The 27,780-nt window shown below is 44.3% G+C and overlaps 2 protein-coding genes across 3 annotated transcripts; one reads left to right on the top strand and one right to left on the bottom strand.

Moving 5' to 3' along the window:
* Window positions 1-768: 768 nt before the first annotated feature.
* LOC127586014 (zinc-binding protein A33-like) lies at window positions 769-14,050 on the bottom strand. Its single transcript, XM_052043784.1, has 7 exons — window positions 13,966-14,050; window positions 12,966-13,266; window positions 10,594-10,689; window positions 7,682-7,915; window positions 6,150-6,178; window positions 5,944-6,059; window positions 769-3,585 (listed from the first exon to the last, which is right to left on the bottom strand). Exons 1-7 carry the CDS (start codon window positions 13,995-13,997, stop codon window positions 3,029-3,031), a joined length of 1,365 nt encoding a protein of 454 aa, XP_051899744.1. The 5' UTR covers window positions 13,998-14,050; the 3' UTR covers window positions 769-3,028.
* LOC127586009 (nuclear factor 7, ovary-like) lies at window positions 13,177-27,780 on the top strand. 2 transcript variants are annotated; one of them, XM_052043776.1, is made up of 8 exons: window positions 13,177-13,315; window positions 21,701-21,835; window positions 22,041-24,198; window positions 24,286-24,381; window positions 24,815-25,048; window positions 26,022-26,044; window positions 26,141-26,256; window positions 27,190-27,780. In XM_052043776.1, exons 3-8 carry the CDS (start codon window positions 23,782-23,784, stop codon window positions 27,717-27,719), a joined length of 1,416 nt encoding a protein of 471 aa, XP_051899736.1. In that variant the 5' UTR covers window positions 13,177-13,315; window positions 21,701-21,835; window positions 22,041-23,781; the 3' UTR covers window positions 27,720-27,780. The 2 variants fall into 2 exon arrangements, with proteins under 2 accessions (XP_051899736.1, XP_051899737.1); XM_052043777.1 differs by lacking the exon at window positions 21,701-21,835.

Here is a 27,780-nt window from a genome sequence, read left to right as displayed (position 1 = left end):
CTTTAAGACATTTAGCCTCACCCTATCAGAGATATTGGCTTCATCCTTTCCTTTCCATTCCCTCCCCCAAATTCTCTGCTATATAAAAAACTCTTTTATTCTCTTTCCCAGTTCCGATGAAGGGTTTTCAATCTGAAATGTTAAGTGGTTTTCTTGTGTCTGATCTGCTGAATGTTCCTAGCACTTTCCTGTTTCTTTTATTTCTTGAAAAAGGACATACAAACTGGTTTATCAACTTCCTCAGAAACCCTTTATCCCTCATCAGATCTGAATGTCTAAGTGCTAAACAAACTCCATGTAACGGAACAATAGAATAGAAAAATGAGCCCAGTTGTTACAAGTCAGAAAGGGCAACTCTGTAAATCCATCATCCTCTCCCAAGGAATGACTGTCACAACTGGAGCAGCAGGTCCACAGATAGGTGGGAAGAGACTGTGATCTGCCAGAGGTTGGATCCGAAACAAGTTCAAACTTCATTCCAGAGCTGTGGAAATTGTAATTCAATGTGTCAACATTGCCAATGTATTAAATTGCTTGGTAGAGCGAGTGATGACCATGACTTGTCCCAAATGTATTGTATGTTTTATGAATAAAGTGTATTTTTTAGAAAAATAAGCTGTAGTGAGTCAGTTTCTGTTGAATTTAGGATGCATACAAGTTATATTATCCAATAACATCATTAACCACAGACATGATCTTCACTGTCTTCTATTTGGCCATACATGTTAGCTCTGCTAGGCAAGTAGACCTTCACACACTATATGTACTTCATGTGTTTATTTACCAAATTGGTATCTGTCACTAGTCCTTAATGCACAAACTATTTGCAATTCAACAAAGTCTCATATTCTGTTTAACCTTTTCCCTTCTCACCTACTAATGCAAACAATTTAAGATGTTTGCTTACACTGTATGAATGAGTATTATCTATTATTTATTGATCCCATACATTGCCATGTCAAAATACTGAGTGCTAGTAGCAAAAATAATTAACAAATAATCCCAAGATAAGCAACCAGCTGAATGGAAATTCCATTGTAAGGTGTACTTGGTTTCACCTGAGACGTTAAAAGTCATAGAATCATATAGAGATACAGCACAGAAACAGGCTTACAGCCCACCAAGTCTGCACCAACCATCAACCCATCCATTTGCACTAATCTTACATTAACTCCATTTTTATTCATCCCACATTTTCATCAACTCCCCCTAGATCCTCCCACTCATCCACACACAATGAACAATTTACTCTTGCCTATTACACAACCAACCCACATGTCTTTGGGACATAGGAAGAAAGCAGAGCACCCACAGGAAACCGAGAGAGCAGCAAACTCCACACAGAAGCACCCAAAGTCAGGGCCAAACCCAGGTCACTGGAGCTGTGAGGCCGAGGCTCTATTAGCTGTGCCTCTGTGCTGCTAGCATGACGTTAAAAGAACCGAAACTGACATGAAGAAAAACTTTATTTACCAACAATTGGTTGGGGCCTGGAGAACACTGCCTGAGGGAGTAGTTGAGGCAGATTCAATTGCAGTGTTCAAAAGGTTACTGGAGACGTATCTGAAGAAGAATTTTCAGAGATATGGGGAGAGGGCTGGCTGGATTCCTCTTACATAAAGCCAGCATGGATTCAGTAGGCTGAATGGTCTCCTGCCTGCTGCAACTGTTCTGAAATTTTACAATTATGATGATCTGAGACTTTGGGGAAACTCTAGGCCTTAACTTTCCCCAAAGACAGCAAAATGCCTCAACAGAATCCCCACAGACCATGGATAATGTGGTGTGACCACAAATGGAAGTTGCTAGGAAAATCAGAGTGTGGAACACATCACATCAATCTGCCCACTAAGATTGGCATCTCATTTCTCCACTTAGCATCTCAAGAGGCCATTGGCAAACTGGACATTCCAGGGAAGGCCTTATCTCAGAAGAAGAAAGAGATCCTGAAAAATATTAATACATTGTTGAATTTCCCCAGGAACACAGACATGAACTGTCACTCAGATATTTGCAAATACACTTCAATAGCTTTTGCAAAATGGAATGACGAGGTGTATTGTGATCGGTACTAGAATTGCCAAATTGTTTGAAATCACCTTTTGTCTGCAATCTATTATCAGAACTTGCATCCACAAGGAGAGGAATGAAGTAGGTGCTTTGCACTTGCCGAGCGTTAAACCTTGAATTTGACAAATAAAGAGAAATATTTTGGGACTCTTTCTCCTTCCACAGAGGCTGGCCTGCTGAGTGTTTCCAGCACTTTCCGTTTTTGGAGACACAAGAAAGACTGCGGATTCTGGGAATCTGGATCAATGCACAAAAAAGTGCTGGATGAACTCAGTGGGTCAGGCGTCACCTTTGGAGGGAAATGAACAGTTGACGTTTTGGGCCGAGACCCTTCATCAGGACCGGAAAGAAAGAGGGCAGAAGGCAGAATAAAAGGGTGGGAGGATGGGGAGGAGCACGAGCTGGCGGGTGATAGGTGAGGCCAGGTGAGAAGAGGCAGATAGGTAGGTGGGGGAGGTGGCAGAATTAGGAATTATATTTTTGGTTTTTGTTTCAGGTTTCCAGCATTTGATTTATTATCATTTTCATTGTGTTATCTATATTTCACATGAAAAATAATCAGAGAGAGATAGCATGAATATTTTACCGATGATCCTACATCGTGTTGCTGATGCAACAGTTCAAAGCAGTATGGAGCCAGAGGGAAAGGGGGAGAAGGAATGAGCTGTAGGCTGGACGGCAGGTGAGATTAAATAACAAAAGGAAGGAATGGGCAAGGGAGTGGCAATGAAGCAAAAGATGTCTGGAATTCCCAACAGCCATCTCTCCAACCTTGGTGACTCGTAGCACATTCACCTTCAGTTCCCACTCAAGAATAGCAGCAGTAATCCAGTGGTAAAACTGTCAAATTCAAGGTTTAACACTTGTAAAGTGCCAAGCACCAACTCTACAGGTGCTGATTAAATCCAATTATATATTGTTTTTATTTCGGATTTCCACCATCGATCAAAACCAAAACCTATTCTTCTTGAATTGTTACTTTTCGAGGACAGATTTTCAGCGGCTCAGCATTCTTTCCGCCATAATTACGACCCGGACTAAAGTAGGGATAGAGCCTCTTGGTGAACCGGTCGGTGAAAGTGAAGATAAGGGTCTTGTTATCTGCATTGTAAAAGGAAATCTTCCCTCCCTCATAATCCAGACAGACTTGAATCTTCTTTGGTTTCTCTGGCAGATCTAAGTGTTTCCATGTTTTTGTAGCAGCTCGGTACTGGGTTCCATCCCTCAGTGCTATTATCCAACATCTGTTGCTTGGATTCAGATCAGTGACCTCTTTCCTGTTGATGGATTCTGTGACCAGACCCACATCCCATTCCGTCTTTTCACCCACCACCACTTCCCAGTGGTGCTTCCCCGACGTGAAGCCCTCGCGGCCCAGAACGGAGAGGCACGGATTGAATCTCTCTGGGCAGTCACAGAGCGGTTGTTGCCTTTGCATGGTATGACTCACACTGCTGAACCCCTCAGAGAGTAGAAGATAAGGGTGAGCTGTGCAAGGGTCCAAGACCACAGGAGCTGGGGACATGGATTAAAACAAAATGCGAGGAAGCTATTAGTTAATGGTAAACACCTACTTGGCAAAAATTAATAAAAAGAATCTCATAATGTGTACACCAGTGAGTCAGAAATGCAAATACGGCAACATTACCATCAGCTAAAAGAATAGAAAATGGTGGACATAGTAAGTCAGGCAGCATCCATAGAGAGAAAAACAGAGTTGATGTTTCAGATCAATGACCCTTCATCGTGGAGAGAGTCAGAGCCAACATTTTAGCTCAATAACAGATCCTTGATCTGAAACATTGGTTCTCTTTCTATCTCTGTGAAGAGGGTGTCATTAACATGAACTCTGTTTCTCTCCCCACACATGCTGCCTGACCTGCTGCGTATTCCCGGTATTTTCCGTTCTTACTTTAGCTTTCCATAATCTGCAGGTTTTTGCTTTTCAGTTACCATCAACTTCCATCGGATCGGATTCATTCATTTCCTGTAATTAGCTTGTGAGTCCCAACAGTGATAGCTTTATACAAGTTGAGATGTGGGGCAGAAAAGATTTAACATTGCATTAATTCACACATTTAATTCAGTGAGTATAGTGCTTATGTCACTGTTTGTGCCCCCAGATCCTATTGGTCCAGACTGAGAATCTAAAACTCAGGTATTGTTGTAAATTGCTGGATGGTACATAATGTCTTGTAAGCAAGGAAGCAGGCCAGCCCTAGCTTGTCAAGTCTTCAGATGTGCAGCAGTGGGTCTACTGGAAGAAAGGCCTCTGTGTCGGAAAAGACCTAATCCATTGCATACGACATATTGGTGCTTGTGTGTGACAGAATAGGACTGAGGGAAGCCCATACACAAAACATGAACACCACCCCCTCCTCATCTCCCCTCCTGCACTTCACCAGTTTAGCACGGAGGAGTTTCTGGCCCCATTGGAGAAAGGGAAAAAGCTATTGGAGAAAGGGAAAAAGATTTAGAATACACTTAAAAGATATTGGAAGCCAATTCAACAGGAACTTCAAAAGTAATTGAACTTTTATTTTATTCACTTGAACAGAGGGGGATGCTGACAAGACCAGCATTTATTGCACATTGATAATTGCCCATGGAAAAAGCCCCTTCTAGAACCACTCTAGTCCTTCCCGAGTTGGTTCTCCAATACTGCACATGTGGACTTAGACCCAGCAACAGCGATATAATTTCAACCCATAATTGTGTGAGATCTGGAAATAAACCCAATTGGCTGGCACTCCCATATGCCTGTCATCCTTGCCTTTAATTGTGATAGCGGTCACAGGTTTGGGGGAAACTTCTGAGGTAACAAAGGCAATTATTGGAAGCTGTGATATATTCTTTGAGGGAACTTACTTAATGACAAACCATAATGCAAAAGGAAAATGGTGTCACATTGCCACACAGCTCCAGGGACCCAAGTTTGATCCTGACCTCCAGTGCTGTGTGTGTGTGTGTGTGTGTGTGTGTGTGTGTGTGTGTGTGTGTGTGTGTGTGTGTGTGTGTGTGTGTGTGTGTGTGTGTGTGTGTGTGTGGAGTTTGCACATTCTCTCTTTAGTCATGTGGAATCCCTCTGGGTGCTCTGGTTTCTTCCCACATGCCAAAAGATACTAGTAGGTTAAAAAGCAACTGTAAGTTACCCCTTAGTGCAGATAAGTGGTAATATAATCAAAGGGGAGTTGGTGAGCATGTGAGAGAGATGTGCAGAGGAAAAGGGAAGGGGACTGGGTTTACTCTGTTGGGAGCTGGAAAGGGCTGGATGGGCAGAATGACCTCTTTCTGTGCTGAGATTTGGTTAGTTGAGCAAGTGGAACAGTGGTGGAGCAGATACTGCTGCTGCCTCACAGCTCCAGTGACCCGCCTTCAATTCCGAGCCCCGGGGCTGTCTGTGTGGAATTAGTATGATCCCCCTGTAACTGCATGGTTGTCCTCCAGGTGCTCTGGTTTCCCCCATCTCCCAAAGACACGCGGAGACGTGAGAGACAGCAGATGCTGGAATCTGGAGCAACAAACAATCTGCTGGAGGAACTCAGCGGGTCGGGCAGCATCTGTGGGAAGGGGGAGAAAGGAACTGTTGATGTTTCGGGCCAAAACCCTGCATCATCCCAAAGACATGCAGTTGGTAAGTTAGTCTACATTGTAAATTGCTCCAAGTGTGTAGATGAGTGGTAGAATCTAGGGGCATCGATGCAAATGTGGCGAGAATAGGTTATGGAGGAAGTAAGAGGCAAATGGGATCGCTCTGTGAGCCTCCATAGCATTGATGGATTGAAATGGCCTCCTTCTATGTCGTAAGGAAACCTGGAATATTTTCTCCTGGTCTTGATGCTGGGAAGGATGCTTTGCTTCTACGACACATACCTGTATTGATCACGGTCAACATCTTCTTCCAGACTCTGTACTGGAGAGATACAACGCAATTCCCTACATTCACCACAGGACAAGCCTTGATGGTATCAGTAACAGCTCTTTTTGCCCTGAAACAAGAGATCAAGAATGAATTGCACCAAAATGTGATAGAATTGCAAACAAAGTAAGGAGAAAAAGACTCAGGGCAAGTATTTAACCTGTAGTTTTTCTCTGTTTCCGGAAATTCCTGCAAGAGAAAAGAAAACACAATAACTGATCTTGTAGGTTGTCCGAAACAAAATTTAACAAATAGAATAGGATCTAGATTCTTTACTGGCATTGAATATTACTGAAAATGGAAATGTTATTTTAGGGTACAGCTCACCAGTTTATAATCCAGGATATAATATCCAGATGTAAAAGTTAATCATACTTTCAGACATCTGTGTTAAAATTTGACCATGCTGATTGCATGTATCTCAAAAAAAAATAGTAAACTATCTTTTTTCTCCTTCACTTCTCTGCTCCTGAAGGCATTGACCCCTCACTGGCACACAGTTCTGTGAGCAGCAGGAACCCCTGTGCTCATTCAACCTCTTGCCTAGGTTGTTTTATTTAATTAATAGCAGTTGAATGAAATGAAACCACTATACATCAGAAACACCCTATTAGCCTGTTTGAAGCAGGTAGGCATCTTTGTGATACAGTGGGTCTAAAGAACAAACAACAGCATGCTGTTCAACTACAGTGTGTGGGTGGCACAACCATGATATGGCCATTCCTAACTTGGACGCTCAGCACCATTCTAACTAATGCCCATGACAACAACTTTGAATCAGATCATGGAATCTCTAACACACACTTGAGAGGGCCTTGCTTTTACACTCAGCTCCAGCTACCCAGCACTGTCTTGGTAGTGCACTGAGAGTGTCAGGCTAGATTACACACTTGTGTTTGTGCACCTTGCCTAGATTAGTTAAAGGGATACCAGATGTGTCATGTACAACTGGCTAGGACTTTTATCCTTGGAGCGTAGGAGACTTGAGGGGTGATCCCATAGGGGTGTCTAAAATCATGAGGGGCATAGATAGGGTCAGTCTTTTTCCTGGGGTTGGGGAATCAAGAACTAGAGGGCATAGGTTTGTGAGAGAGGAGAGATTTAATAGGAACTTGAGGAGCAACATTTTATGTTACACAGAAGGTGGTCAGTATATGGAATGTGCTGCCTGTAGAAGTGGTTGAGGCAGGTACAGTAACAACTTTTAAAGGACAGCTGGACGGGTACATGGATTGGAAAAGTTTGGAGGGATATGGGCCAAATGGGACTAGCTTGGACAGGCATCTTGGTCAGCATGGACCAGTTGGACCGAAGGGCCTGTTTCCATGCCGTATGACTCTGTGACTCTGAGCACAGAAGCAGGCTCTAGGGTCCACCAAGTCTATGTGAACCATTCATTTACACTCATCCCATTTTATTCTCCATGCATTCCCATCAACTCTCCCCTGATTCTACCACTCACACTTCCTCGGGGTAATTCACATCGGCTAATTAACCTACGTACCCACATATATTTGGGATGTGGGAGAAAACCAGAGCACCCAGGGCAAACCTATGCAGTCACTGGGAGAACATGCAAACTTCTCATCAACAGCACCGCAGGTCAGGATTGAACCTGCGTCATTGGAGCTGTGAGGCAGCAGCACTACCTGCTGTGCCACTTTAACTGGAAAGGAAGTGAGAGACTCCTACCCTTAGAAAATTGACCCCATCCATTTCACTCAGCTTCTGCTCAAGTTCCTGAATATTAGCCGAAAGCGACGCAATTTCTTCATTTATCTTCTCAATTTTTCCCTTCGTTGCCTGACATTTTTTCTTCTTATCTTGTTTCAATTTTTGCAGAGCCTTTTTCTCCTCCTTACAAAGAAATTGGTGAAGTTTGTCAAATGTTTTCTTAATTTGCTTCTCTGCCACATCAGTTCTCTCCTGTGGAAATAAAGGAAGCCTTGGGTTTATATAGGGCCTTTGACACCGTAGGATGTCCTGAAGCTTTTTGAAGTCACTGCAATAGTTTTTGCAATGCACTCAGTGTTGTAACGTAGTGTGCTGGACCGCTTGTAGCTTTAAAGTGATCATTAGCCCATACTATATTTTAATGATATTGATTGAGGTTTGCATGTTGGACAGCAATAATCTCCTTGCTCTTCTTAATAACCATCAGGCCATACAATCTTCTCGCAGCGACCATCGGGCAGGAGGTACAGAAGCCTGAAGTCCCACACCACCAGGTTCAAGAACAGCTACTTCCCTTCAACCATTCGGTTCTTGAACCAACCAGCACAACCCTAATCACCAGAGTTTAGTAACACGCTGACACCTTTGATCACTTTGTACTAAAATGGACTTGGTTTTTTTATATTCTAGTTGTGTTCTTTCTTGTAAAAATTGTGTTTTATTTATGTTTAATTTATGTTTTTTCTTGTGAATGCTGCTTATATGATGCTACGTGCCTGTGATGTTTCTGCAAGTAAGATTTTCATTGCACCTGTGCACACATGTACTCGGGCAGATGACGATAAACTCGGCTTTAACTTTGAGAATAAGGAGCGGGAGTTGGCCGCTCAGCACCTCAAGCCTGCTCTACCTTTTTAATCAGATCATGGCCGATCTGATTGCATTCTCAACTTCGCATCCCACCTACCTGCAGTAATCATTCACCTCTTCACTATCTACATCTGCCTTAAAAATACTCAAAGATTACATCCAAAGGGCAGTTTGGTTGTGTGATTGGCCACTGTAAATTGCCCCTAATGTTGAGATGAGTGGTAGAATCTGGAGTTGATGGGAATGGGGTGGGGGAGAATAAACTGGGTTTAGGGTTGGACAAGTGTAAAAGTGGGTGTTGATGGCTTGCAGAGTCTTGGTGGGCGAAGAGGCCTGTTTCTGTGCTGTATCTTGCTGTGACTCTGCTTCCACTCTCCTTTGATTAAGAGAGGTCCAAAAGATCTGTCTTAATGGGCAACACTTACTTTTAAAACAGTGAATCCTTGTTCTAGGTTCTCCTACAATAGGAAATATCCTCTCCACATCCACCTTGTCAAGATACCTCAGGATCTTAACTATCACTCTTCTGTGCTCCAGCAGATACAAGCCCAGCCTATCGAACACTTCCTCATAAGGCAACCCAACATCAAAATGGAGTCTGCTGAATCTTTTTCCATATTCACACAAGGTCTCTCTTTAACATCCCTCCTGAATGACAGCCTCTGCAAATGAGCAACACTGCCTCAGTGATTGTCTTTGGATACTCCCTGGAGTATCGACTCTGGTTTATGTGTTCACATCTCCATGTTGAGGTTTCAATCCATCGCACCCCAGGGCACAGCTGACAGACCTCTCTGGAGAAACAGTCAAAAGATACAAGATGCAAAGTTTTAAAAGCAAAACTGCATTTACTTGAGGGACCAAATTTTGATGCATGTGAGGGTAACCACTCTCTAATGGACAAATAAATCATGTGATGCATTCATATTGTATTGTTCGCATTTTGCTGAGGTGTTTTGACACAGAAACTGCAGGCTGGTTTTAGAATCAGGGTATATTGCAGCGCCAAACAGGATTAATTCTATGGAGGAGTCTATAGTCTCTTATGGACTCCTCTATAGGAGTCTCGCCACAATACGTGCAACTTAACAGTCAACCTGTAGTGGAGTCTCAAAGCCTGTTTTTCAACACAAGAAAAGGAAGGAAATTTCCTCAGTTCCCGAACATAAGCTGAACTTTGGTTGAAGAAAGAATTGGCATTTTTAACATGACAAGATATTCCAAAGTGCTTTACACCCAATCTGGTGGCTTTGAAGAACAGTTACTTTTGTAATGTAGGAAATGCAGCAGCAAGCTCCCACAAACAGCAAAGCAGTTCACCTATTTCAGTGATCTTGTCTTGAGTGATAAACATGGGCCAGGACCCTGGGAGAACTTCCCTGTTCCTGGAAATAATGCTTTGCGATCTTTTACATTGGTGTTTATGAGCAGGTGGACCGTCGATATAACATGCCATCTAAAGGACAGTGTCTCTGACAGTGCCTCTGACAGTGCACCTCTCCCTCACATGAAGAATCTCAGGTGTTGTAGTCAAGCCTACGGATTGGGATGTGTACCCAAGATCTTCTGACTGAGCGGTCAGAGAGCCACAGTGAAGACCCAGAGATTGCAGGATTCCTTCCTGGACTCTCATAATACCCTTCTTTGGGTAAACACCTTCTCCGAAGATCCTTGTGGGATTTGTTAGTGACTCATAAATATGACCATCCATATGGGCAGCCTGCATTAAACTTGTTATTGCTGAAAATGGCCTTTGCTATAGGACGTAAGAACATAAGAAATAGAAACAGGAGTAGGCCGTTCAGCCCGATGTAAGGCCTGATCTTTTACCTTAGCACTACTTTGCTGCACTAACCCCACACCCCTTGATTTGCTTGACATCTAAAAATCTGTCAGTCTTTGCCTTGAATATGCCCAGTGACTAAACCTGCACAGCCCTCTTGGGTAAAAGATCCACTGACTATGGGTGAAGACAGAGAGCAAAGATAGTAATCTTTGGTTTAATAAAAGTTTTTTTTTTATGTTTCTAATAGTATTAATATGAAATGAATTAAACTTACTTGAATAGTGGTTAATGCTTTCTCATAGCTCCTTTTTGAGGTTTTGCATTCATTCATCCTGTTTTGAAGGGGTCTCAGTAACATTTGCAGCAGTTCCTGAAAAGAGTATGACATGTCTGCTAATAATTGACCATCTGTGGTGAAATGATATCATTTATAAAATGAATGTTGAGATGCAAATTATTACAAAAACTGCAACTTCTTACTGCAAAGGCTCAGCTTCATCACTATTGTCCTTATCAAGGCCTGGCTTCTCATACAGTCAATCAGCATAGAAAGAGGTCCTTTGGCATACTTCGTTCAGACCTATAGTCAAGCACCTATTTACACTAAATCCCATTTTATTCTCCCACATTCTCATCAGCTCCCCCCAGATTCATTCACTCACCCAAGGCCAATTAACCCACCAACCCACATGTCTTTGGGATGTGAGGGGAAACCAGAACACCCGGGGGAAACCAACATCTTCATAGGGAGAACACACAATCTCACCACAGACAGAACCAGAAGTCAGGATCAAAACCAGGTTGATGGAGCTGTGAGGTAGTGGCTCTCTTAATGGTGCTGCTTCCAGCAACTTCAAATACAGCCTCAGTCACATGCTTTGTGGAGATAAGGTCATGGTCTCTCTGATCATTCCACTGGTCATAATCACATCCACAGTTTGCTGCTCGTTGCTGCATTAGTGATGTTGCCAAGGGAAACCAGCTGCTTTTACCTCAACCCAGAGGACAGAATCAGGTTTATTATCACTGACATATGTCGTGAAATTTGTTGTTTTGCAGCAGCAGTACAGTGTAAGACATAAAAAATACTATAAACTAGAAAAAATAGGTAGTGCAAAAAGAGGAATAATGAGGTAGTGTTCATGGACTGTTCATAAGTCTGATGGCAGAGAGGAAGAAGCTGTCCCCAAAACATTGAGTGTGGGTCTTCAAGCTCCTGTACCTCCTCCCCAATGGTAGTAACATGACAAGGGCATGTCCTGGATTGTGAGGGTCTTTAATGATGGATGCCACCTAACTGAGGCACCTGCGCTTGAAGATGTTCTCAATGGTGGGGAGGGTTGTGCCAGTGATGGAGCTGAGTCTACAACCCTCTGCAGCCTCTTGCAACCAGGTGGTGATGCAACCAGTCAGAATGCTCTCTACTGTACATCTGTAGAAATTTACAACAGTCTTTGGTGATATACCAAATCTCCTCACACTCCTAATGAAGTAGAGCCACTGGCATGCCCTCTTCGTGATTGCATCAACATGTTGGGCCCAGGATAGATCCTCTGAGATGTTGACGCCCAGGAATTTGAAGCTGTTCACACGTTCCACTGCTGACCCCTCAGTGAGGATGGGTGTGTGTTCTCTCAACTTCCCCTTCCTGAAGTCCACAAATAATTGTTGTTGCAACTCCACTCAACCAGCTGATCTATCTCACTCCTGTAAGCAGGAGTAGGCAGGGTGGACATCTTTGCAGGCTCCCCTACAGTGCAAGCAAATCATAGACTCCTGGCGTAGAATGACAGATGGGGAACTTCATGACAACCGTCTCCAAGGAGTGCCTTTGTGTTGCCGTGAGGGGTTCCCTGATCACACCAAGAACCCTTCACCAGCCCGTCCAGCTCCCTCCGAGCCCGCGGGAGGACTCTCCCTCTCTTCATCCATCACCTTCACTCCCGAAGTGGCAGCACAATCCAGGAGCTAGTGATGCTTGTATCATATGCGTGTCCTTCAAAGAATTGGCCCCAAAGGCCACAGCTGGCGCAGCTGCCAGATATTGCAACATATCAATACAGTGGTGTTCCTTGGAACTGGAACAGCTCTGCCTTACATGGTCTGGAGACTTGGCAATGGAAAATTGTAACCTTTATGTGACTTTCAAAAACAGCAGTAGGGGGGCACACGATTCTGTACTTATATCAGTAGAAGAAAAGGAATTGCTAGGCCTTTATGCAGCGACAATACTACTCCCAGACAGGGTGCATATGATTGGATAATTGCACTGTCAATCAAGCCCAGTGACCTAGACTGAAATGAAGCACAGAACTGTGACCAACTATCCTCCATGCACTCCTTTGATGGGGAGAAGTTGCTGGACTTTATAAATTGTTTCCTCCCTTCTTTAACAGATTGTTTTGTTTTGAAATTGTCAGTAGACTCTGTTGACTAGAATATGAAAACAAAAATGGGAAATGCTGGATACACCCACTTTTCTGACTGCCCTCTGCTCCATTTACCTCCTGGGAATCAAAACCTGAGCTGCTGAATAATTCACCTTGCACAGACAGCAACAATAAAGTCGGTGCAAGGATCCAGCGAGCTCGATCCCGAAAGGCTTGGCCAGTAAAATCCTTCCCCAGGATTCGGTGCAGCTCTCACCTTAAACTCCTTGACGGCTTTCTCAACAGTCACCACGTCATGGTTTTTGTGCTCCTTTGAACCCTGACAAACCACACAGAGGAGTTCCTTGTTGGTTCTGCAGTAAAGTTTCAGCGGCTGCTGGTGTTTCTGGCATTGCTGCGGAGAGCAGCCTTCTTCCACCGACTCCTGTTCGTGGTCGTTCGGCTGCACGACCTCGGTCGGAGACTTCATTCCGCACGGCCGCCTCTCACCCCCCTCTCTCTCTATATAATCTCCGGCTCGACTCCTGCAGGTCAGCGAGACGGGATCCTGACAGACCCTGTAACAGACACAGCGACAACCCGGCTGTGAGATCGGATAATCTGCAGGTAATTCCTGTAAAATACCATTCAGTACAAACACTTCCTGCTCAGATCATCATTCGCAGTCTTAAGTTTCAATTCCTGCTCGCATTAATGAAATGGGCTGCTAAGGGGCGGAGCAACATTACACCCGGAAAAAACATGCAAACATTAAAAAGATCTAACAAAATATAATTTGCCCATGTTTCAAATAACCGGCTTCATACACCTGTAACATGAAGCAGAATCGTAGCTCGAGTGATTGTGGGAGGGAAGGGTTAGGTAGATCGTAGAGCAGGATAAAATGTCGGCACAACATTGTGGCCCGAAGGGCCTGTACTGTGCTGTAGTGTTCTATGTTCATGTAAATGCTCTAAATAGTAATCAACAAATGAATCAAAAAGGGACTTTTTTTGTTTTGAGTGCAGTGAGCAAGTTGCCATTTGGAATGTATTGCTGGAAAGGATGTGGAAGCAGATTTGTAAAGATTGTAGAGGAATAAGTATTTGAAAACATTTGCCAGGAAATGGGGAAGGGAAAGGGAGTCCAATCAAACACTTCCAAAGAACACCTCCTGTGCTGCAGCATTCCTAAATATACTGGCCTGGAATGGAGAGCACCAGATAACAAGCTGGGATAAAATACAATACAAATCAAGTGTGAAAGGTACTGGATACCCCGTTTCAGCTGTAGACTGTGGTTTAAGCATTCATCTGCTGTGGCATCCCTTCCATCGATCTTCATTTCCAAGATAGAATCCCGTATCACCCACACAAAGGCTGGAAAGATCTTCAGCGAGTATCGTTCTACTTCTTCATCCTCTTCCTCATTGGCCTTCACTTTGATTAGCTCTGTCAGCTTGGAAGTAAAGTTAACATTGTTCGTTAGGAAGCCAACCACAATGCAGCCCTAGGCAATTCCTTTAGTGCAGCATAGAACTCTATTGTCTGCAATTAGACTGTATTTGAGAGGGTAGACACAGTAAAAGGCATTAAAACAAATGAATGTCAAGTGCACAGAGCAGGACCTTGGAATTAATGTCCACAGAGCAGGAAGGTAGTAAAGGAAGCAATGTGGCAACTATACAAAACACCAGTACAAGCACAGCTAGATTAGTGCACATTACAGGAAGGATATGATAATGCCAGAAAGTGAGCTAATGGCATTATAGTGGACATAACCAGGACTGGAGAATTTCAACTATGAAAAGAGATTGGATAAACTGAGGCTGTTTTCATCAAGCCAAAGGGTGATCGGAGCTTTAATAAAAGCAAATTAGGGGCATTGATAGATTGACAGGAAGGACCCATTCCTCTTCGTCAGGAGGTCAATAAATCAGGGCAGATATTGAAAATAATTTGTTGAGCAAAATATTTTTTACTCCAGAGAACGGCAAGAGTCTAGAACTCACTGCCTGAAAGCAGAAACCTTCATTGCATTTAAAAGTACTTTGAGTTTTTGAAGCGATGCATCGTACAAGACTGGACCCAAAGCAGTGATATAATGAGAAAGGGCAGGGAAGAAAAGCCAATGGACAGGATGGGCTGAATGGCCTTGAGCTGCAAGTTAAATTTAAAACAACAAAAGTCAGAGTCACATAGCATGGAAACAGGCCCTTCAGCCCACCAGGTCTGTGCCAGCCATTTACACATCCCACTATATTCCCCCACATCAACCCCCAGGTTCTACCACTCACCTACACACTGAGGACAATTTACAGGGGCCAATTAACCAACCAGCATGTGTTCAAAAGATCAGCCACTTGGCACAATGAAATACTCCAGATCAGCACCAAACAGATTAACTAGAAAGTTGAGGTTAAATACCCCAGATGAGAATTCAAATTTGCCCAATGACAAATTGCATGATACATACATTATTTCCACACATTCTTGCTTCCAATTTACAGACCCTCTTCAGTTCTGCAAGTTATTTAAATCAATATTTGCCACCAGTTGACATCATACAATTGTAGACATAGGTTAAAGTTTCCAAATGTAACTCAACTTGTATCAAAAAAATGTTCCAGGAACAGTCAGTGCCAGGAGGCCAAGACCATGACTGTTCTGTTTACCAGTGCATTGTACATTTCAACAGGTGGTGTAAATGTAATTCTCTAAAGCGTTAGATTGACCTATCTTTTAGCAATTGTTCCGTGTTGGTATTGGTTTATTATTGTCACTTGTACCGAGGTACAGTGAACATTGCACAGTGCAGTTACGTTGAGTTAGTACAGAGTGCATTGATGTAGTACAGGTAAAAACAGTAACAGTACAGAGTGAAGTGTCACAGCTACAGAGAAAGTGCAGTGCAATAAGGTGCAAGGCATTCATTGACCACCTCTGTGACAAACCCAAGAACCACCAATCCAACCCATCTGATAATGGCACAGCTGGCCATCTGGCATATCCCAGTTTACAAGGGAATAAATCTCTTCCGTCTCATTCCTCCTTGCATTTCCCTGTGCCTCTGAAAGATTTTCTCACACGTGCCCATCCCCTTTGATCCCCTTTGGATAAATTACAGGCGTCAGTTAACCTACCAGCACATCTTTGGGATGTGGGAGGAAACATGGAGCACCCAGCAGTTGTGGCGAGAATGTGCAAATGCCACACATACAGCAGCCAAGGTCAGGATCAAATGGTGGTCCCTGGAGCAGTTAGGTAGCAGCACTAACTGCTGCACCACCATGCCAGCCCTGTCAGTTCTCAAACAATTTACTGCACTTGAGACGAAATCAGTGGGGCAAATCTAAACATGGGTATATGCATTCCTTAAATTTCTTTTGTTCTTGATCAGACCAATAGGCTCCAGGGAACAGGCTGGTACTAACAGCCATGAGATTACATGCAAATATATAACAAACAAAACAGCACTGCTTCAGTGGTTTTAACCAAGATAAGGAGCATTGAGGAGCCTAGTCTCAGGTTGCATCCTCAACATTGGAGGCTACCATTCAGCCCATAAAGTCCATGCCATCAAGAGCCATCCCATCAATCCCGTTCCCCTGCTCTGGAAGGGAAGAGGTGGGTTAGATGTCAGGTGTGGGATCACCCCCAGCAAATGGTGAAATTAGTTGTTGGCTTGTGCACCAAGAGGTGATTTGCCAACTTCTCAACAGCTGGACCCCATTAAGGATGTTTTACTTATTCCATGGTGCCAGTATCCCGCGTGGCAGCCCACCATTGCCCACAACACCCACTCACTGCAAATGCCCAATGGTTCCACTTCTATCATGTCCCTGACCCCACCGAAAGGGCCATCCTATTGCCCAATCACAGTTCTCCCCCCACCCTTCTGCTGTCCCAGGATTTCCCCTTGCAAAGTCACCCTTACTTAGGGTTGCTTCAACTGCACCCATCTTCTCCCACCCACCACCTCCAGAATGGAGGAGTCACCAGACAAAGGGCTTGTGGATGCAAGGCCCAATTATATTTTCCCCAGGCAACACAGGACTGACATGCAACATCAAATGTTTGTGAGGGAGAAGTCCAGCTCATCAGCTGCCCCATTTGTGACCAGATTAACTAGACTAGGGACCACTTCTAGACTGTAGGCACCCTCACAAATCAGTTTGTAGGTCCCCTGTTCACTCAGGGCATTAAACACAGAGGCACAAAGACATTTTTAAATCCAGGCTGCGTTAGGCAGTGCCAGTTTGTCAAAGCTCTTCATACGTTCCTATTGTCCCCAGATTTTGAAAGAACACAATCCTGTTGGTCGTTGTCAATAGTTGTCAGGTGCACACCGAATTGCAGGAGGCTCACATGTGATGCCTCCCATAGTCAACATCTAGATGCACAACTGAAGTCAGGCACTGTGTGGGGGTGGGTGGAAGCAGAAGGTGACAACATGCAAAAGGTTAGGGACCATTTCTGGACTATAGCAAATCCAGGTTCCAAAGCAGAGGAGACGGATGCAAGCCACAATAAGGATATTCCCTCCCCATCCCAAGGAATGTCAAGCACTCCAGGCATGTACCCCAGCAAGTGTTAGCATCCAAAGAGAGAAACCAATATGTACTGAAAGTTTGTAAGTAACTTTTGATGTACAGAGGGATCTTTGGATCCAAGTCCACAGCTCCCTGAAAGTGGCTACAGGGTTGCTAGGCTGGTAAGGTGGCATATGGCATTCTTGCCTTTATTAGTTGAGGCATTGAGTTCAAGAATCAGGAAATTATGTTGCGGCTTTATAAAACTCTGGTTGGACCGCATCTAGAGTATTGCATTCAGTCTGACTGCCCCATGATAGGAAGGATGTGGAGGTTTTGGAGAGGGTGCAGAAGAGGTTCACCAGGATGCTGCCTGGATTAGAGGGCATGAGCTATAAAGGAGAGGTTGGACAAACTTGGGTTGTTTTCTCTGGAATGGCAGAGGCTGAAGGGAGACCTGATAGAAGTTTATAACATTATGAGAGGCATTGATAGGGTAGACAGCTGGTATCTTTTTCCCCAGGGATGAAATGTCTCATGCTAGAAGGCATGTATTTAAGATTTAAGGTGAGGGGGGAAAGTTCAAAGAAGTGCAGAGCAAGTTTTTTTGTAAAAATATACAGAGAGTAATGGGTGCCTGGAATGCGCCACCAGGGGTGGTAGTGGAGGCAAATATGACAGAGGCGTTTAAAAGGCTCTTAGATAAGCACATGAATGTGCAGAGAATGGAGGGATATGGACATTGTGGAGACAGAAGAGATTCATTTAGTTAGGTATTTAATTAGTTTGGCACAACATTGTGGGCCAAAGGGCCTGTTCCTGTGCTGCACTGTTCTATGTTCTAACTTCTTCAGACAGGGTTAGACATCAGCTGTGTAGTGACAGGTGAATTTAGAGGTTTTACAATACATTTCCACATTCTACCTTTCAACCAAAGATTGAAAGAGACAATCACCCTCAAGAAATTTGCAGCAATAAATTTTTTAAAAACTACAGGTTCATTTGGTTTAACCTTCCATTACTCCACAGAAGAGCATATGTCACCCAGTCAACATATCCTTTGTGTACTAGTCACAAGTACAGGGTCAGTGGGAGATAGCTAGAGCACTGCATCTGGTTTAGTTTCTTATTTAAGTTTATACTTGTGTAGGAGGCAGTGCAGAAAGGGTCAATACCTAGAATGAAGGGGTTGGTTCATGGAGGAACCGTTGAGCAAGTTGTGCCAATACGCATTGGAGTTCAGAACATGTGAACTTAATGAAACAGGATTCTGGACCTAAGAGGAGAGACATGGAGAGGATGTTTCACCCTTTAAAGATAAGGGTCACCATGCAATACCAAGACAAAACTTCTCAGGAGCTCTTGTCTTCAATGGTCAGTGGAAGCAGAACCTGAGCATTTCCTTTAAAATAAAGACTCGTTTAGATAGATTGTTGATAAGAGGGTGAATGGTGACAGGGGGCAAGCAGGAATGCAGAGCCGAGGTTACAGTGAGATCAGGCATGATGTTATCAGATGGTAGAGCAGGCTTGAGTGTTCATGTGACCTATTCCTCATTATATTTGTTTCTTATGTTTTCCTATTGGCATAGGAGACCACCATTCAGCCCATCAAGTTAATGCTAACCCATTAGTTGCCCCATAACCTTTTCTCTCTCATGCTCATCCACGACCTTCCCACCCCCAGTTCTCCCACCGCCTACAGTACCTGCACCAGGGACCATTTACAAGCAGCCAATTAACCTACCAGCCAACACATTGTTGGATGTGGGAGGAAACCAGAGCACCCTGGAGAAACCCAGGCAGTCACAGGGAGAACGTGCAAATCCACACCAGACAGCAGCAGAGATCAGGATTGAACTCAGTCACTGGTGCAGCAAGACGGCAGCACTACCTGCTGTGCCACACCAAACTAATTTGGGTGTATTCCTCACAATATGCATTGAGATGACTTTTTCATTTGGTGTGGCGTGGGGTGCAGAGAGAGAGTGCAGACAGGTCCTTGCGTAACTATCCCTCAGATCTGATGTGGAGATGTCAGTCTGAATTTAATTCTTGGCCCTGGAGCAAGACTTATCTGAACATGTACCCTTTTTAAACCAGTTACTTAAGTAACAATTGCAGAAGATAGGGACAGAAATTTGGTCTTAGTGCTTGGTGCCCAATATGTGCTGCAGCCATGGCCCCATTGCCCTCGGCTTCAGAAATGCTGCTTCGTCCCAGGTCAGCGAAAGCAACATCATGGATGTGCCTGTCACACCGGTGATCCGGGATGAAAGTCGATTGGGTTTCTTACCTTCTCAATGTTCTCCAGGAGTCCTCCATATCCAAGAGTACTGGGCAATGATAGTGTTCCTTCGGGTGAGGCAGACACCACATCAGATCCCCTTGGTGTGAGATTGTACAGTGGATCCGAGGGAGAATCACTAACATCACCTCAGGGAACTCTCAGCCATTTGCTCCATCTGTCACTTCTCTGCCCATATCTGTATCTGATCTATATGCCACTGTATCTTTTGATAGTCCTTTACACTGTCCACAACCCCACTGGTCTTGGTTCATCTGCAAACTTACTAATCCACCCATTTACATTTTCATCCAAATCATTGATACATAACCACAAACAGAGGTCCCAGCATTGACCCTTGTGGAACACCAATGGTCATGGACCACCAGCCAGAATAACAGCCTACCACCCAACTCTCTGTCTAGGGGGCAAGCCAGTTCCGAAACCAAACTTAAAATTCACCCTGGATCCCATGCATCTTTATCTTCTGAATCAACCTACCATGGGGTACCTTATCAAATGCCTGCAAGTCCATGTAGATTTTAGCCTCATCAAGCTCCTTTGTCAGCTCAAAAAACTTGTTTGTAAGGCATGACCTGCCCCGCATAAAGCCATGCTGACTGTCCCGAAGCAGACCATGCCTTTCCAAAAGCACATAAATCCTATCCCTCAGTATCCACTCCAATCCTCTCCCTACCATTGCTCACTGGCCAATAGTTAACTGGGTTATCCCCATTTTCCTTCTCAAAGAAAGGCCCAACATTTGCCACTCTAGAGTCCTCTGGGACCATGCCTGATGCTAGTGAAGACACAAAAATCTTTGTCAAAGCCCCAGCAATCTCCTCACTAGCATCTTTAAATATTCTGGGATATATGCCATCAGGCTCTGGGGACTTATCCACCTTTAATGCATTTCAGAAGCTCCAGCACTACCTCCTCCTTAATCTCAAAGTGTTCCAGTACATTATCATGCCCCACTCTGCTTTCACTGTTCTCCAAATCCTTCTCCTTGGTAAATGCAAAGTTCTCATTTAGTACCTCAGCCACTTGCTCTGACTCCAAACACAAATTCCTCCTTTATTCTTGAGTGGACGTACCCTCTCCTTAGTTATCTTCTTTTTCTTAATATGTACAAAGTGCCTTGGGATTATCCTTGATCCTGTTCAACAACACTTCATGGCCCCTTTTGGCCTTCCAAATTGTCTGCTCCAGCACTTTCCTGCGATCTTTATATTCCACAAGGACCCAGTCTGATTTTAGCTTCCTAAACTTTACGTATGCTTCTCTTTTCTTCGTGACTAAATTTAGGACCTCCCGTGTCATCCAAGGTTCCCTTAATTTACCATCCTTGTCCTTGCTCCTTACTGGAACATTCTGATCCTGAACTCTGATCAGCTAGTGTTTAAACAACTCCCACAAGTCAGACATGGACTTGTCCAACTGTAGATGCTCCAACTAATGCCTCTTAGCTCCTGTCTTATCCTGTTGTAATTTGCCCTGCCCCAATTTAGCAACTTCCCACAAGATCCGATTTTATCCTTACTCATAACTATATGATAATATAATGAGCTGTGGTCACTATTCCCATAATGTTCACCCACTATCAGGTCTGTCACCTGGCCTGGCTCATTTCCCACAACCAGGTCCAGTGTGTTTGCTCCTTCAGTTGGACTCTCTTCTAGTTGAACCCCTCTTGGATGCACTGAAGAAATCCCACCACATTGTATTATGCCTCTTGTATTATGGAAGTCCAATCAATACTGGGGAAGTTAAAGTCTACACTAAGTCAAAGGTCACAGATTAACAGGAAAGTTAAAACCTTATCTGCTCCTTGTCTGTGCCACCTCACCAGAGCCTCAGCTCCCCGCTCCTTAGTATCCTTAGAGTAGACAAACCGACATAAGGGCATCAGCATTATGATTGATCTGCTGCCAAAAAGGAAGCAGATTCCACAATCACTGTGCAATGGTGATTGATTAAGTAATTGGACAAGGAGAATCGCTGAGCTTTGGTGGTGGGGGAGAAGAGAAACTTGAAATGAAAAGTTCTTTCAAGCGCCACAGCCTCTTTCAGTGTTTTTGTATTTTTATTTAAATCTCTACATTTTATTGTGCTGGTCAGGTGTCGTCAAGTTTCATCGAACCCAGGTGATGTTCATCTCCCTTGTGTTTGTGCAAAGGTTTTTTTCCCCACAGGCCAAACAGAACTAGGAATTTAAGGAGCAGGGAATGCAACACGAGAATTCTTTTCCAGTTCCATAATGAGCATATAAGCAGAGGGGAGACAACAACTGGTTCATGAAGGCGCCTCTGATTGGCCGTGTAATTCAGGTTAATATGTGACATTAAATGTATGTATTACTTGTTCAGTGTTAATTAGAAATAATATGAATATGAATAACAATAATATTAATGCTAATTTTACAAGTAAAATTAGTTAATTTTATCATTATTAACAATGATAATATTAACACTAAGTTAATAGGATTATCTAAATAAAATTGATTAAGTAATTCTGTACTTTTCCTTGTTTCAGGGTGTGGGTGTGGCTGCAGGACCGGCATTTATTAGGATCGCTTATCACCCTTTGAGTGGTTTGTGTGGCCATTTCAGAGGACATTTACGAATCAACCACGTTGTAGTGCTCTGGATTCACAGGCCGGACTGGGTAAAGACTGCAGATTTCGTCTCCTGAAGAGCATCAGTGAACCATTTGGGTTTTAAACAGCAATCTGTCGGTTTTGTGGTCAAGATACTCAGATTGATCTTTTAAAACTTCGAGATTATTAACTTCATTTAAGCTGCCGTGGAAGCTTTGAATTGGTGTCTCTGGATTGTTCCGCCGGCCACTGGATTCCCCATTTGGTAACTTAATCATTGTGCCGCCAATGTACCACAGCTTCCCATTAGGATCCTGATATTGTGTCCCACCCGAAACATTGATGTGTACCTCCACAGATGCTGGTTGACTTGCTGAGTTCTTCCAGCATTCTGTTTGTTGTTCCAGATTCCAGCATCTGCTGTCTTTCAATCGATGCTCCGTGTTAACCAGTTCTTATTGGATAAATTGATAATCAGGTTTAAAGTCTGGGGTTAAAACAGCACAGCCCTGTAATATAACACAAACCCGCTAACCCCCGGTCTGTGACAGGCAGCTGCCTGGCTCAAATTCCTGAAGGTAAAACTGTCTAAAGGCTTGTTCCAATCCCAGAATAGTGCATGTGTTTGGCACAGCGCTATCAATTTATAGATTAATTGGACGTGTGATGCACATTTCATTCAGCCTTATCATTCTCACAAATGTTACTTTATTCCTAATATTTCCAAATATTTAATAATGTGTTGCCATCGTCAGCATATGGTAAACCTATAGCTCACCGCTCTTCAAACACACTTAGGTAATGTTTACATGTGATGAGGGTTTCTGACTCTGCCACCTTTCAGATAGTGAGTTCCAGACCCTCTACACCTCTGGGTGGAAAACATTTTCCCATCTTCCCTCTAATCCTTCTGCCAATTGCATTACATCTCTGCTTATTGAGGTGTGGAGGGTACATAACATTCATCCGTGTTAACAAATAGCAGGTCTTGCAAGATCTCTCACAGTGAAATATCTCTTTCTAGACTAGATCGACAACTCTCATATCCCTGCCTGCTTTCTGTCCTATCGAGGGAAGCCAAACAGTTCGAGTTTATATTGCTTGGGGTTTAGAAGAACGAGACGTGATCTTATTCAAATACTGTAAGACCCTGAGGGGAATTGACAGGGTAGATGTTGCGATGTTTCCACCAGAGGGATAGTCGAAAACAATGGGACATAGCAACAGAATAAGGGGCCGGTCATTTAAAACTGAAATGCTTAGTAATTTCTCCTGTCAGGCGGTAATGAAACTCTGGAATTCCCTGCGGCAGAAGGTGGTGAACTGGCACAGAGGCGGAGTTGAGTCCAGCAGAGATCAGCTATGATCACAGCTAATGGCGGGGCAGTCTTGATGGGCCGAGTGGCCTACTCCGGCTTCTATTTTCTTGCGTCTCCGTGTATTGTCCGAGGCTTCTGTTGCCCGTTTCATTTATATTCAGGTTTGTTTCGTGTCTTATGAACCCCTCTGTCATGTGGGTTTAGTTAAAAGAAGTCAAGATACCTTCACCCTGGACACTTGCAGCAAAATAACACTGATTCCCCGAGACTGCAGCGTGTGTAGTGGACAATCGGCGTACTGCAGCGGTTCAGCAGCTCCCCGAAAGTGAAAGGATTTTGAGTCAGGAAGTGCGGGGGAATGAAAATGGCTTCAAAGCAGCAGCTCGAGAGTTGGACCGAGGAGGTCGTTTGTCCCATCTGCCTTGACTTCTTCACCGATCCGGTGTCACTGCAGTGTGAGCACAACTTCTGCCGCTCCTGTATCACACGGGTTTGGGAAAGGGAGGAGAGAAACTCCTGTCCGGAATGTAAAGAGGAGTTTGTGGACGGCACCCTCAGGGCAAGTCGGGTCTTAGCACGACTGTCTGAGAAAGCTCGAAAACTACACTTGAGTCGGACAGAGAAGGGAAGGAAACTTCACTGCGAGGAACATGAGGAAGAACTGAAGCGGTTTTGTGAAACTGACAAGAAACTGATCTGTGTGATCCGTGTCGGTGCCCGGGAACACAGAGAGCACCGCTTCCTGCTGATTGAAGAAGCTGTTGAAAGCTACAAGGTAAAATCAAACCTGACTACTTTGAGCACCCGATTACTTCATCGCATGATTTTTATCTAATTCTCTGATTCTCAAACCCAATCCCAGGTTCAGGTTAAATCTTCCTTAGAATGTCTCACAAAAAGGCAACAAATAATGAAAGAAATGGAACAGCAACAGAAGCAGAAGATTTCTGGAGTTCGGGTGAGCCTTTCCAGTTCTGATTTCCTGATCTTGGGCAGACTTGTTCCCTGTCATGCGTGTCAGATCAGGGCACAGCAGGTAGCGCTGCTGTCTCACAGCTCCAGCAAGCCGGGTTCGATCCAGACCTCTGGGGTTGTCGGTGTAGCGTATTTACGTTCTGCCTGTGACTGCGTGGGGTTTCCCCAACGTCCCGAAGTCATGCTGACTGGGGTTAATTGGCTGCTGTAAATGAACATTGTGGAGTTGGCTGGGAGGTGAATTAGGCGGGACCTAATGGGCATGTGAAATAGAATGCAGGAAAATAAGTGGGGGAATGGGATTCATGGGATTGCTCTGAAAGCTGGCACGGACTTGTTGGACCCAATGGCCTCCTTTTATGTTTTGAAGAAATATAATACAATAATTATATTAACCTTCACCTTTCATGTGACAGGAACCGTCACACAGCCTTCAGTCCCACATCACTTCCCAATTTGCTGAACTGCAGCAGATTCTCACTAAGAAGGAGCAGCACTTACTCAGAGATCTCAGGAAAGAAGAGGAGAGGATTTTAAATCCAATGGAGAACAATCTTCGAGAGATTCAGGAGAATTTAAATTCTATTCAAGAGGAACTCTCAAGGTTACAGAAACAGATGGAACAAAAAGATAATGCCATGTTTCTGAAGGTGAGGGATTACATTTCAGTTTGATTCAGTGTAAGTGCACAATTACAGGCACAGGCTGTGAGTATGTCAGTTACGGTGATAGTGAGGGTATCTGAGTCTGAGCGAGAACTAAGGCTGAATGCCAGAGGGCTATACACGGTCAGGTTTGCCATCTAGGTCGGATTTCCATCAGCCATAGTTAGTTATTTTGGGCAAATTTACACACTTTTTCAGATTTCACAACATAGAAAAACGTCTTGTCCTACATCATGGACAGGCCATTCGGTCCATCTGCTCCACTCAAGCTTCCTCTTATCCCACTCGCCATATCCATCAAGAATGCCCTGAAATCCCTGGTCCCTCATGTGTTCTCTCTTGTACAAATTGTATTTAATTGTTTTTTTTTGTGAATGGTGCTTATATGATGCTTTGTGCCTGTGATGCTGCTGTAAGCGAGATTTTCATTGCACCTGTGCACACCTGACAAAAACTCGACTTTGACTTTGTTTATCCGGCTTCATCTTAAATTTGTCCCTGATATTGGTTTCAACCTCTCCTGTGGCAGTGAGTTCCACATTCTCTTCACTGAATTTCTTGTGGGATTTATTAAAGACCACCTGACATTTTATCTTTGACTTTTGGTCTCCCCACAAGTAGAGATACTTTCTTCACCCCCACCCAATCAAATCCATCGATCATCTTAAAAATCTCACCTGATCATCACTAATATGCAGATAAAAGTGCACAACCCGTCCAGTACTTGCTGTAAGTTTTATCCTCTCAGTTGTGGCAGAATTTTCACAATTCCTTGTTCTTTTCCCGTGGTTCGATGTCCCTTCTGCATTATCCTCTTTCTGTCTGCGTGTCAGCGGGAGTGAGAGTCAGAAAATGGGAATTTTCAGCCAATGGGAATTTTACCAATTTGGGTGAAATTCCTGCTGTTGGGATGTGGATGGTCAGTCTCAGTCAATTCAGATTTGTTGTTTTATTTCAGGAGGAAATTCGTCAGGAGAGAAGGTAGGACATGGTCTTCACCGAAACTCTGCGTGGATTTGTAACATAATTCAAGTATTACTGATGCTCAGTTTATAACCCACTCTTTAATATTTGCAGGATTGATGATGAAGCCAAACCAATGTTGGTGTCAGGTGGTGCCCTGCCGGTTGAAAAATTCGATCATCCCTTATTGTACATAGTATGGAGAGGGTTGTTTGATGGAATTAAGCAAGGTGGGATTTATACAGATTCGTTTATTCGACAATTTTAAGTAATAATTAGATGCAAATATCGACTTTAGCAATGGGTTGGAAGGAAACTGAAGTTTTATTCCAGCACCAACCCCCGCTGCTGGGAACCATCACTGTCACATGGTCAGCTGGAGATGTTACATCCCTGAACACACCGACACAGGAGCACAATACAACCAGTACGCGGGTTGTTAGATGAACAACTGCATCCTGAATCTATCCACATTTCGCAAATACCCCAACGGATGAGGATGTATCCCACCACAGCAGCCGGAAAATTAAAGCTGGGCCAAGTAAACAAGAGGCAGTAAAAAACCAAACTCATTGTGGTTCCAGTCTGTCGCTGCTCGGATAGTCCATGAATGTCCTGGCATTCCATGTCCTAACCTTCATGTCGGGGGTGGAAGAAAGCTGTGAGTGATTTAGTTTAATGCGGGTTGCCTGTTGCGTCCCGGCTCCCACAGCGCGAGGTCTTGGCCCAGTGACAAGGTGATCCAAGGTGATTGCAGACCAGCCATACAGGGACAGGCAATAACACGTCGACATACACAGATGCATTCTGCCTGTCAGTACACAGTGCAGTGTCTCTGTATCTCCTCTCTCTCTCTCCATCTCTCTCTCTCTCTCTCTCTCTCTCTCTCTCTCTCTCTCCCTCTCTCTCTCTCTCCCTCTCTCTCTCTCTCCCTCTCTCTCTGTCAGCCACCTGGCTACAAATGTTCCCTTTATAATATTAAAAACTGCAATGGCATTTGATCGACACTAAATCCTTCCCCTATTTTTGTGTCTACTCGGTTCCTTAAAAGGTGCTTATTGTGAGAGGATAAGCGGAGCGGCTTCTGCCCCGGTGGCGGGGCCGCGCTGCCCGAGTCTCCCCCTGACCCCCGGGACTCTCTAATTCTCTGCTTCTCCCCCCAGTCCCTGTGACCCTGGATGTGGAAACGGCGAGTCCGAAGCTTGACGTATTGCACGACTTAAAGGGTATGAGATGGACCGGGTCCTGGAGGATTCTCCCCGACACCGGGAAGAGGTTCACGGTCTGGGACTGTGTGCTGGGATCGGAGGGATTCACATCGGGAAGACATTACTGGGAGGTGGAGGTGGCGAGGAATCAACGCTGGGGTCTGGGAGTCGCCGCAGAGTCTGTGGAGAGGAAGAGACGGGTCGAAATGATCCCGGAGAACGGATTCTGGACCATCGGACGAATTGATGACAAATTGTATTTAAACTCCTGCCCCAAATCCCGTCCCCTTGCCGGTTCCATCCCCGGGAGGGTGGGAGTTTATCTCAGTTACGGTTCCGGGACAGTTTCATTTTACAGCGCGGACACCATGTCCCTTCTTCACACCTTCACTGGGAATAAATTCACAGGGAAACTTTATCCTCTTTTCTGGACTAGGGATGAAAACTGGCTGAGAATCTGCTCCGGTTCCGCTCCGGGTCTGTAACCGGGTCGGGTCCCGGGACCGGCGTCAGGAGGAAGTCAGTGTAAATATAGATGTGGGAAGA

This window comes from Pristis pectinata, chromosome 34 (assembly GCF_009764475.1).
Source record: "Pristis pectinata isolate sPriPec2 chromosome 34, sPriPec2.1.pri, whole genome shotgun sequence".
Classification (NCBI taxonomy): Eukaryota; Metazoa; Chordata; class Chondrichthyes; order Rhinopristiformes; family Pristidae; genus Pristis; species Pristis pectinata.
Note: the sequence above shows the minus strand (reverse complement) of the source record. Positions and strands in the feature narration are given on the sequence as shown.